Source organism: Lonchura striata, chromosome 3 (assembly GCF_046129695.1).
Source record: "Lonchura striata isolate bLonStr1 chromosome 3, bLonStr1.mat, whole genome shotgun sequence".
Classification (NCBI taxonomy): domain Eukaryota; kingdom Metazoa; phylum Chordata; class Aves; order Passeriformes; family Estrildidae; genus Lonchura; species Lonchura striata.
In genome coordinates, this window is record NC_134605.1 from 99987110 (window position 1) to 99999821 (window position 12712).

At 36.6% G+C, this 12712-nt stretch overlaps 1 protein-coding gene across 3 annotated transcripts in view; it reads left to right on the forward strand.

The window, feature by feature from the left end:
* Positions 1-12712, forward strand: part of GREB1 (growth regulating estrogen receptor binding 1) — a 62887-nt gene that overhangs the window by 16497 nt on the left and 33678 nt on the right. For all 3 annotated transcript variants that reach the window (XM_021525391.2, XM_021525390.2, XM_021525392.2), the window contains exons 5-12: positions 4439-4621; positions 4907-5050; positions 6329-6454; positions 8347-8469; positions 9364-9501; positions 9659-9844; positions 10380-10730; positions 11424-11552. In XM_021525391.2, the coding sequence (XP_021381066.2) occupies positions 4439-4621; positions 4907-5050; positions 6329-6454; positions 8347-8469; positions 9364-9501; positions 9659-9844; positions 10380-10730; positions 11424-11552 (1380 nt within the window). The remainder of the gene's footprint in view (positions 1-4438; positions 4622-4906; positions 5051-6328; positions 6455-8346; positions 8470-9363; positions 9502-9658; positions 9845-10379; positions 10731-11423; positions 11553-12712) is intronic.

The window sequence follows — 12712 nt, forward strand, 5'->3', positions numbered from 1 at the left end:
TTCCTTTTAATATACTGTACTTTAGTAAGGCAGCTGTTCCTCAGTACTGTCGACTTTTTTCAAAAGAGTTTATTTAAAGAGAGAAGACACCAATGAGTCACCCAATAGTTTCTTATGGGCTGCTACATGTGTTTGTGAAGGTGCCTGTACACTGTACAAAAAGACCAGAAGAAAGCAGGAAATGCCTCAGTAGTTTCAGGGCCAGATTTTGACTTTTGATCTTGTTTTCATTTGGGGCTGTTGAGTCCTCTGAGGCATGTGCCATTTTATTGATAATACTACCAAGTTGTCCCACCATCCAGGCAGATGTGCTTGTGATTTCAAAGTCATTTCTGTTGGAGATTGTTTTGTTTTTTAGTTTTTACAATTGATGTATTATTCCATAGGAAGAAAACGTCAGCAGTTTCTGGAAAAGACTATATTTTTTGACAAGGAAAATGCCTTCTGTCTCTAGTTGTTCCTCTGCTGATTCTGTTAATCCTGTTAGATCACAGGTTTAACTGCTTTGCAAAACAGATGTAGGTTTTTACCTTTACAAAGCTGTTTCTTGGGTTTTATGCAGTCTAAAGGAATGCTTAGATGGAGGAAGTGATCTGTGATAGTGAGATATTTATTGTTTCCTAACTAAAGCAGCAAACATGTATCACTCCCAAAGGCATTTTTTTATCTTTTTTTTTCTTTCTTTCTTGGTTTTTTTTCCTTTTTTTTTTTTCTTTTTTTTTTTTTCCTAGTTCTCACTCTTCAGGGGTGTCTCATGATAAACAAAGCAGCTACTCGCCCATCATTTTCCAAAAGACCAAACGGCTGCCTACTTTCCTATCAGGGAACAAGAAATCCTTTTTTTTTTTTCCTGTGGGTGCCTGAGGTCAGAATGACAGAGGAAAAGATTAGTTTGCTTGCATTGCAAGCTGGATGTAAGATGAAAACATTGTAGTATAAAATTCTGTGACTGCCTCTTATAAATGTGCAGTGATCCGTTGGGCTTTTGTAACAGTACTGAGTTTCCATACAATGGAGCTCTCTTGCTTGACCATATTGATTTTATTCATTTTTTAAACTTAGGACTTCAGTCTTCAGATGTAGTGGTACTGAGTAGGTGGGAAAACCATAGAGCATTGTCAGTGTTTGAGTGCCTTTTTCCGTGAGTAGAACTGAAAAGAAGAAATACTTGTGGTGAAAAGTTGAAAATACAATAATTCTTTGTTTAAGCTGCAAACTTTCCACCAAAATATTAATGTTAAAGCCTGTTACTCATTTAAAAGAGAAACAAGAAGAAAATTTTCTGCCACTTTATGAAAGATTTGACTATGAAATATCAAGTGGATGTCCTTCATTCTGAACTCCTCTCTGCCACAAGCTTACTGTTGATCCAAAGGAGCCATTTTATCAGTGAGAAGGTAGGTCAGGTTTCATAACCTTTTGATCCAAGGTCCTTCTTCAAGCACAAGGTCCCTGCTGTGGAAGAGCTTTTTAAATTATGGATAATTGATCATTGTGATTTGAGCAAATTCAAGCAAATGCGTATGACAAATCACAGATACAATCAAACACCTTCTGATTAAACAAACTTCAGAGGGGAGCAGCCTTTATCACAGCTGAGCTGTGCTCAGTATGAACCAATGACCGAAAGGTGAAAGGCTTTTAGCCCCTAAACTCCAGGCATTGATTTCTAATTCTCTTGTGAAATCAATCCCATGACATAGATATATTGAGTCACCTTATGGCTGACCCAACTCCCCTGACCTTTGTCCTCTCTATAATGTATGGAAGAATATTTAATGCAGCTTGTTTATGAAACAAGCTGTCCCCTCAGCTGCTGCCTTGGACCATGGCATGAACAGAGCATTCAGAGGAGGATGATGAAATGTTTGGGTTCTCAGTGTTACTCAATCTGCCACATAAAATGCTCTGAGCAGGGGTGGCAGAGCCCTGCAATAAGAAATGACTGAACAGCACTTTATTACACTGGAACTATAAGAGCATGCTGTGTTCTATCTGTGGTTTCAGGGCTGAGCTGCATTAATGAAGCGATGGCTGTCACCACAGAGTGTCAGTCAGAGGCAATGGATGAGAAGGGTGTTGGCAGGAGCTTATAAAAAAGGACTGAGTCTCACTCAGAGGGGCTGTAGAAACTTGATGTGAAAGATGATAATTTAACTTAAAGGAAAATTAAAAAATAAACTTATAAAATGTCCTCCAAGGACTTTTCAAAACAAGTGGGTAATTTAGATCTGTTTAATTCTTACTAGGGCTCACCTTATGCTATATAGAGTGTTTACTAATTTTCCAGTAGATGCTGCAGAGTTAAGAATAGCTGATTAAGGGAAAACATTTTTTTTCAGGTAAAAGTTATTACTAAATCTGGTTTGGGCAGGTGTAATGTACAGAAGTGATCTGAAAAACTGAAGTCCAAATGACAAGATTTTGTGTCAGCTGTCCAACTTGGATGGAACAAATACTTCCAACATATAGCTTTGTCAAGTTGCTTTGTCATGACACTCCTAGCAAAATGATAAAACCTAAAAAGTGTACTTCTGGAAAAAAAAAAAAAAAGAAATTTGAAAACATGTGTGGTTTTGTAAGTGACAGCCCAGACAAAAATTACAGTGCTGCTGCTGTGGTGCTCTGTATGCTTCCAAATAGATGGGAAGATTTAGTTTACTAGCAAAAGCATTTTTGATGATTTCTCAATTGACATAAAATGCATGCAAACTCTACAGCTTTTGCCACATCCGTTCTAATTTTGTTTCCTTTTGTTGTTGCTTTTATTGCAGCTACTCAAGGCTCTGTGATGTTAGACAGATGCTTTTGTGCTGACTGATATAACACAGAGGATTCTGCAGAGTCATGACTTGTCCTGATTTTATGAGTCACAATGACTTTTATCATTCTACTGACTAGGATCAGAGAGATAATAGGCAGCTTTCAATGGTTGTTAGCCACTTGTTCCCATGGATACCAGACCAATCTCCACATCAACTTTAGTTTTTAATAAATTCTTCTGAACCTTTTGAAAACTAATGAAAGTGCTCAGGTTGAAAACCAAGCAACAGGTGTTTCCGAGAATTATGTTTCAGTGCTTGTACTTTACAGAAGGAAAAAAGTATTCACCGTTAGTTGGTAAATTTAATTTGTTTGAGATATCTGATTGAAATAATTTCATAAATGTCTCTTAATTTAATTTACCATATTATTGATCTTTTATTCCAGTTTTTTCTTTTCAATGGTATTGTCCGCCTTATGTGTAATACATTTCCTTTATTTTTACTATGTTTCAGTTCACTGAATAGACCCTTTTCATTTCAGTTATTGTTATTACACATAAAAATGTACATTACATATGATTAAAATACAAGAAAAGATCGTACTTCAGGTCATGTGTAGGGAACAGAGAAAAAAAATTTCATGGGGAAGATTATATTTTAATTGCTCAGTATAGGAAGATAATAATAATAACAATAGTAATAATATTAATAAGTATTTTCAGATAGTTGCATTAGTGTGATGAAGATAAAAATGTCTTAGGAAATACTCTGTAAAATGGATAAAAGAAATAAGGATCTTAAGGCCGCTGTGGGAGCAGTGCCCTTTATTTACGATGCTAATGACATCAGCACCATGAGCCCCTTGTTGAGGCTCAAGCTGTGGATCTCAGAATGAGAGGAAATGGCAGTATCCCTGGAAATGCCCCATCAAGCCTGAGTACAAAAAGCTTTACGGGGAAGGACTGTGTTTCTGTTGTGTCTATAAAGTTGCAGACACTTTGTTCTTGTAATCATAAATAGTTTCAACTGCTGTGAAGTGCTGACACAGCCCAACCATAATTTGACAAAGCTATTTTAAATTAATAGCCCAGGAATGCTTTAGTATTTTCTCCTCTCTAAAGTAGCATCTGTAGTAAGAACTTGTTACTTAAATATGCTTAGATCTATCTAAATATAGTAGGTTAAATATACTTAATTTCTTGAGACTCAATTGCATGTTTCACTGAATTGAGTGAAATGAAATTCAGTGAAATTGAATGATATGTCAATGAAAACTGAAAGAGAAGTGAAGCATGTAAGAGCTGTAGAGTTGGACTGGATTAGGGTTAAGCAGTTGACTCAATGCTCTTCAGTCAGAAACTTCACAGGTAGGTAATAAATAGGAATTGTGATATTTTTCTATGAGAGAAAATGAAAAATATGGCCCATTTTATTTGTTTTTTAAATGTGAGGCTGTGTTTTTGCAGTCTGTTATCTGAAGTGCAATACACTTTCTGTAAAAAATGCAAATACTTTTTTTGATGAAAATGGTAATAAAATTTCACTCTCTGAAAAAAACCAACCAAAATGCCCAAACCTAAATACAGCCTTTCCTCTGGAAAGAGTAATGTTTGAATGTTATTAATAGTGACCCACCTATCTCATTGGATTATGTGTATTGTTTATTTTATCAGGCTTCTCTGGCAATTGTGTTGGCTGTGGCAAGAAGGGTTTCTGCTACTTTACAGAATTCTCAAATCACATTAATCTTAAACTGACCACTCAGCCCAAGAAACAGAAACACTTAAAGTATTATCTGGTCAGGAATGCACAGGGAGCTCTGACCAAAGGATCTGTAATCTGCTGGAAAGGGGCAGGTAAGATAATGAAGCTGTCTTCCTCGAGCTCTGGTTCTCATCATCCAAGCTTAGCTATCACGGGGTCTGGCGTCTGGGTGAAGCCAAAGAGAGCTCATTTGAAAGACTCTCTAAAGCCAGGTGACTGTAGAGCAGCTGTAAAAGCCATTGTCTGACCTCATATGAGCCTGGCATGGCTGAAGACATTGGTTCCTTCATTCCAAATGCTGTAGCCTCTAGGCAATTCATTGTGAAATTAGCAGAAAGATAAAGAAAGTTCTTTTTTTTTTTTTTTTTTTTGTTAAGAGTTCAGAGGCCGGCAGTCTTTAGCCAGTAACTGCTCAAGCACCTTGTTCCAGTTGCCAGAAAGCTCAGGACTCTCAGGAAGCACCTCCAGTGAGCCTCTTCCACCTGCAAATCCCAGCGCTCCAGCTGGGACTCAGCAAACAGGTACCTCCTGGAAAGAAAACACGCTGGGGTTCCACTTCCTCCTAACTTGTCTGTGCTCGTGTATTTGGGTGTACTTGTGTGAAAGCAAAGACAAACAAGTAAGCACATTGCCCAATACAAGTTGACTAGAATAAGAGATCTATTACAAACAAAGAAGGCAATTATACTTTGAAGGCTTTTTGCTGTCTATTTTCTCACATCAGGTTTATGTATAAAAGGTTAGCAAATATTAAATAGTGTTCTGCAGCTTGCTTACAGTAGAACCAAACCAAAATGTTTTAAAAAGTATTTCTGAAGTGTTTTTCTAGCTGTCACTTGTCTGGTCACAGATGACAACTGTTACAGGATCCAGTGTAATTTTAGCTTTTTTTCTCTGATCCAATCTATTTTTTGCTATGACCAGATCCTTTTCAAAACAGACATTATATGGGCATCAGCTTAAAAACTTGTGAATTTTTTCTTCCACTGAGAAAAGTGACTTTAATATTAAAAAACAAACTAATGATCAGTATCTGTAACTTTCTTTGTATTAAAAATTCTTTTAATGACGTTTGCTTTTCCATTAACTTGACATAAATGAAAGGTGATAGATGACAGAGGCAAGAGTGATCTCTCTGGGCTTCTTCATAATGAAACCAGCTCTTTAGTGTCTTGTGATTATTACAGGTTTTTCCTGGGTTTTTACACGCGGGAGCTGAAGCACATCTGTGGTGGTTATATTCTGTATATTCTCTGTGTGAGATAGAAACTTGTTAAATAGTCATGATCTGGAATACTGGTGCCCTTCCACAACAAATCATCAATCTCTTTATGATAATAGATTGCCTATTTTCCTATTTTTTTTCCTCATATGTTACAAAAAAGCTACATTAATTACAAAAACATTAGGCTGGTAACACCTCCTTTTTTTTTTTTTTTTTTTTTTTTGATGCAGCATTGTTCAAAAAATCTTAGAGAAAGATTGGGATGTAGGCTTAGTAAATTTTAAACATCTCTCTTTTGCCTGGTTCTTGAGTAAACTTTATGTAAGAGCCAGGGTCATGCAAAGAAGCTACAGCTTCTGACATATGTATTTAATTGAAGAATCAGACTTTGCCCAGGTACTTAATTGGGAGTAGGAGGTCAGAAGTGGATTATTTCATTCAGCATTGTATTCACACTTGAGCAGATCCCGATGGCTCTATTAAAGTAAATGATGAAATGATTGGTTTGTTTTATCAACTGAGGATTTTGACCTAGAAATGTTTAATGTGAATATCTTGGATTTTTTCTTGTCAGCTGCAGCCGTAGATCCCACCCCTTCAACAGCTGCATTCAGCTCAGCAGTTTATAATGGCAAGGAATCACCTAAAAAACAGCTGATGAAAAATAACCTGTCTGCTCTGACAAGACCTTCAGTGTTAGGTATTTGTATGGATTTGTTCTTTAATAACCCTAAACTCTATGTGTATAACAGAAGCATTGAACAAATTGTATTATGATTATAATTTCCTGAATGAATAGAAATTACCATTTCCTTCCAAGTCCTTTATGACCACAATACTGTTTTCTGTATTAATTACCAGTAAAAAAAAAATCTTAATATTTTCAGCCACAGTTTTGTTACAGTTCATAATATTAACTGAATTTTGTCCCTCATATTTACAGTTCATTAATCTAATAGAGACATAGACCAGATTCTGAATCCATGTTCTTAAAGAATGTGTCAGTTTGCATCGATTTCACCGACAGATTTTGTGAAGGGAACTAAAAAATATTTATAAGTAATCACTCATAGAATGATTCCTATTGCAGCTCCTATTGAACTGTTGCAGTTCACCTTGGGATGGAGAGCTAGACTTTGGCAACCAGCTCCAAATTCAATAAACTGTCCTCACTGTAGCATTATTATCATGATTTTTGTTAATTGTTTTCTGTCACAAACTGTGTCACTGGCTTGTTTAAAAAAGAAAACTAGTTTTCACTATGGCTAGAAATAAATTGTTTCTCTATTTTAGGATAAGTCTTCCCAAGTTTCCCTGCTGGCATCACAGACAAATTCTCCTTCTCTGCCCATTCAGGCTCTTAATCTTTTTTCCATGAAGCAGCCCATTATTGCTAATTCATTTCAGAAGGATTAATTTCAAATATCAACATATCTGAACTAAAGAGCACAGCATTTTCAAATTAAAAAAAATTCTTTTATTGCTCTAAGTGTCTTGTGACTTTGTCCCAGCGCAGTGCCAGGAAGCCAGGCGAAGGATGAGCAGCACAAACGGCCAAAGGCTGCCCTCGCGTGGTAAAAGTGTAAGGGACAAAGTCACTGGAAATCTGTGCCTGAGGGTCTGCAAGAGAACAATCTTCTAGATCTGAACACCTCGGGTTTATATTGAATTTTAATAAAATTTTCAAAATTAAACCCACACTTTTAATATGAAATTCTTATGTTGCCTCACATTTTATGTGGGACTAACTATTTTGCCAGGAGATGTAGCCTTGGCAGGGTAAAGCAGTGTTATGACCTTGGTGTAATAATGTCCAGAAACAGAAATAGCTCAATCCTGCAAGTTTCTGAGCAATTCCTGGAGGACCATTTACTCGTAATAATTGGAAATGTTAGTGGAAGCTCATTGTTCTATAAGTTTGCAGGAGTGCACAAGGAGACTCAAGAAAATGATGAAATAAAATTAAAGAAATTAGTCATCAGGATCTCCAAGAGAAACTGGGAGAAAGTAGTTTTACAGAAAAAAAAAATGAAGCTATGCATTGGTAGGAGGATGGTGTAGAAATAGTTTGATAGGAGTTAATATGGAATAACATAAAACAAAAGATGGAATCAGCAAGAACTGGCAAAAATCCTGTAAATGGGGAAATTGTTAAAAAGAACTCAGATGTATATTACTATTACTCTGAAACCTTTGGGAATGCAATTTTTCAACAAATTACATGTAACACTGTATCATGTGTTCAGAAATAAAAGGAGCAAAATGTCCACAGTCTTGACTTCAAAATATTAATACTTTTAAGGATTCTTAGTATGTCTCTTACTGTACTTATACTGTATTTTTCTTGGTAGAGGGAAAGCATTGGTGTAAGGTAAGGAAAATCTGGATAATTAGGAGTTCTCTGCACCAGAAATTTCCAAGAAATTTAAGCAGGACACAACAAAGTAAAATAAACTACAAAATTATTGTAGTCATACACTTGACCTTTTCTACTACCATATTCGTTGAATACATTCAGTCTATCAAAACATATTGAAATACCATGCACAAACCTGTATACATTTTATTCTAATATTTCTCTGAAACATGCAGGCACATTAACAAATCCAGGGCCTCCAAAAAAGCGCCATAAAGGTTGGTCACCAGAATCTCCATCATCCACTGAAACTTGGAACTTCCAGCTCAATCCACAGGCTTCAAACAGAATTAAAAATGGTAAACTATACCCAAAGTAATAATTTTGTTTCATTATTCAGAAAATAATGGGGGGGGGGGGGGGGAGAAGGCATTATTTTAAAGACATATGCACATTCATATGAGAGATTTCTCTGTGCTCACCTAGATGTTTTATTTCCACTATATTTTATTTCCACTATTTTCCGTATTTTGAGGCTCTGAGCCTAGTTCTCCTTAGGTTCCAGACACTGAGTCATTAACAAATCCCAGCAGATGCCTGGGTCCATTTTAGATACCAAAACACCTTTAGAATATTAGAATTAGTGTAATAACTCAGGTCCATAATAGCAGTACTGTTCACTATTTCAATTATTTTGTCATAATATTCTTGGTACTTGGATTCTATAGTCTAGATACAGACAAGAGTGACATGCAGTGAAATAAACCCAGTTTCCCCAAAATGTTTTTTTTTTAATATACTATTTTTTATATTAAAATTACCATAAAGAAGTTATGCCTGAGCAAACATTGAATCTTATTTTTTCTTTCTTCTTATAGCAATAAAACCTGTTTAGAATGAGTAAAACTAAATATATCACACAGAACTCACAAATCATAACTGCATAGATAATCACAACTACACAGTATCACACAAGTCTATTTATGCATTGATCCTTGGAACTGTTTATTTATAAACATTTCAAAATTTTTACATGCATATGTGATGTCCAATGTTGCAGTGACATAATTAGTCCTCCAAGATGCTTAGAATAATAGTGTGGGTTGTAGTAACAGGTCATGAGCTGTTTGATGGAGCCACAAAAAGCAGTTAATACTGATAGCAAATGTGGGTATGAAATGATGCTGAATAATTTCTCTCTGAGGAAATCATTCCCAGACCTAACTCCAGTAACAATATGTCTGAAATCTCAGATGGAGGAAGCCTGTCATCTTTACCACATTCTGCTTTGGTGGGACCAGCCTCCTCTCCAATGGTGGGCTCAGGAGAACCAGTCTCAGTTCCTGACAACTTGATGAAAATCTGTAAAGCAAAACCAGTTATTTTTAAAGGTAAACCCCCACAACCCCACAACAAGGCCTCTTTTTTTTTGCATGAGATGTACACTGCTAACACTATCCATTTTAAGAGGCTGACTTTTAAACCTGTTTAATGCACATATGAAAAGTGACAAAATAAATGTGATGTGTACATACATTTATTTTGTAGGTCATGGAAACTTCCCATATCTCTGTGGGAACATTAATGATGTGATAGTGAGTCCTTTGTTGTACACCTGTTACAGAAATTCACAGTCTTTATCTAGAGCATACGAACAATATGGTGCATCCACAATGCAGCCTATTTCTGAGGAAATGCAGCTGTTACTGACTGTCTACTACCTTGTTCAACTAGGTAAGGTTATTCTACATCCAGATAGACTACATTGAATGTATTACATGCAGACAAATGAGAAGGGGAATATTAGAGCAGGACAGTACTAAATATGAGTCTTTGATTATGTGATATTAAACTGTTTCATTCATGGTTGTAGAACAAAATGAAGTGACTATGTCTTGAAGGCCAGACAGATTGAATTATAAACATACAAAGTTTATTTCCTGCTATCATCTGCAACCTCAGCAATGAAAATTAAAGGAAAAGAGCCATAATTCACTGTTGTTGCTGACAATCTGTGGTTTAGAAGTATGCTGAGACAGGCAGCACTTAACCTCTTAAATATTTCTAATTACTGGTACTCAGGTTCAAATTAGGGCAGCTTTATCTGAGTATCACAAAGGCATTTTAAAATCAAAAATTTGCTTTTCATCTACTAAAGGTAACAGAGTCATGCATGCAGAAATCTGCAGCATGGTTTAAAAAAAGAAGTTTTTAACTCAACAGTTTTGTTTAATTGTTTCATAATCTTTCCCCTCTTATTTTTTTTTAGCTGCAGACCAGGTCCCTTTGATTGAGGATTTGGAGCAAATATTCATGCGCTCCTGGCGGGAGTCCCACCTGTCTGAAATCCGCCAGTACCAGCAGGCTGTTCCCCAGGCCTTCCCCCCGGTGCCCAGCCACATCACCCCGGTGACTTCAGCCCAGCTGCCCTGGCTGGCAGGGCTGGCAGCCAGCTCCTGCAATGACAGTGTCCATATCATCGAGTGCAGCTACTCCCTGGCAGAAGGGCTTTCAGAAATGTTTAAGCTACTCATTGAGGGAAAATTAATGAAGACAAACTATGTGGTGATCATATGTGCCAGTAGAAACCGAGCCATTGACTCCTGCATTGTGATAACAGGTAACATCCCAAGGATGCATCTCCTTGCAAACCAGAATAATTCACTGCTGTGAGGGGTTTGGTTGGAGTTCCAACCAAACTTTGAAGTTGCCTCAGAAAGCAGAGCTTTGGCCAACCAGTAATGGGCTTTGATGAAGCCAAGCTGACACTGCACAGTTGGGTCTCTCCCCAGCAAACCACCTTGTGCCTGTCTTGCCCATTTTCTCACTAAAGCATCTCAGCCAACAAGGCTACAAACAAGAAATAGTGAGTTACAGCACACACAGTGCATAAAGCTCTCCTGCTCTCTGCAATGGGGATATTACTGCAGAGAACCTTTCCTTAGCTTCTAAAAGATAGTCTTTCTATGTCATTCCTTTAACAGCCTGCTCACGATTAAATAAATTATCTGAAAGACCATTAAAAGATTCATTGTGATTGTAACATAATTGGCAATTCCTTTCAATATTACATGGTTTTTATATCCTGTATCAACTAATACTTTCCAAACTGGGAATGAAATACAAAGAATCATGAAACAAATCTATTTTACATGTGTCTGGTGCATGTATATGTTGGAGAAATAAAAGACTTATCTCTGTCATTTCTGTCATTTTAGTATGTGTGAGGGTATTCTTATTTTGACTTAGAACATTCTTTTCTTTGAAGTGTTATCAAAATTCTTTTTTTTTTTTTTTTTTTTTTGTCTTTTAGGAAAGTATCAGGCAAGAGTTCTGTCTGAGAGCATGCTCAGTCCTTCAGACTACCAAAAAGAAGTTAGCTATCAGCTGGTCACAGGGAAGGTGGAAACTCTGGGGTCCTTCTTTAGCACACTCTGCCCAGGTACCTAACAAATTGTAAAGAGGCATGTTTCCAAATCCCTGAAACAAAATTTTAAGTCTGGGAAAACACCTTTGCTTATTTCCTTACCAGAAGCAAGACACTATTAGAAATACATGAAAAATGCGGGACAAAGTTGTCAAAGTACAGTTGAATTGAAATTGCTCTTAAAAGCATCTGTTTCTAAAATCCCTTGGTTTCATAAAAATAGGCCAGCAAGCAGATGAGCATATTATTCTTAGCTATGCAAATCCATCCTTATATTATGTAAGTCCATATGCATATGAATGTATAAATTCTTTTGCCCTAAGAATTTAGAGCAGAATAGATAGAGCTATTTTATGAAAGGTGGGATTTGCCCCTTTGATTTGTCATACTTTGAACTTGATTGTGATGCCTGGGACAGAGACAAAAATTGCAGAGAGGCTGGATCATTTTTTAAGTGAGTGTACTGAGAACTACAACAGGCAGGATTATCTGGGGATAGATCAAGCTGTGTAGAAAGTTAAACCATATTTCACAACTAGGGCAAATGCAGCATATTTGACAGAATTAATGGGATGTCATAGTCTTCTTTGCCATTCACATCATGTTGATAAATAGATCACAAGAACCCTTCTGAATGTGTCATGATATTTTGAGTGGTCACTTAAGGGAATCTCACTTTCCTTAAATCATCTTGTAGTTATGTATTGTTTATCTTAGTATCTTCAAAGTATGCTTCTCAAAATCAGAGAACCATAGAATCACAGAGAATCACAGACTTCTCTGCTGTTGCTATTGTTTGAGCAGAACAAGTAAATTAGCATCCTAAAAATAGTTGCCACCTATATTCACTGGACTGCTCTTCACAGGACAGGCCCTGCCTTTCTGAGCTCACTGCAGACATGCTTAAACATCTTTTCAGCTGCTGAGAAAATACTAATACCTGGGTCAGGCATACTGTACTCTCTGCATAGCTTTCATCTGTAAGTAGGGCCCCTGCTCTATAGAAACGGGTATGTTTGAACATATGCAATACTTCAACAAAATATACATTGCTTGCTTCAGCATTGACTCATGTTTTTCTTCTGGCTGTATTAGAAATTGTTTTTCTTTTTGTTTTTCAAACATGATAGAGTTTTAAAAATGTTTATCAGATTTTTCTCAACTTTCTTGTAATC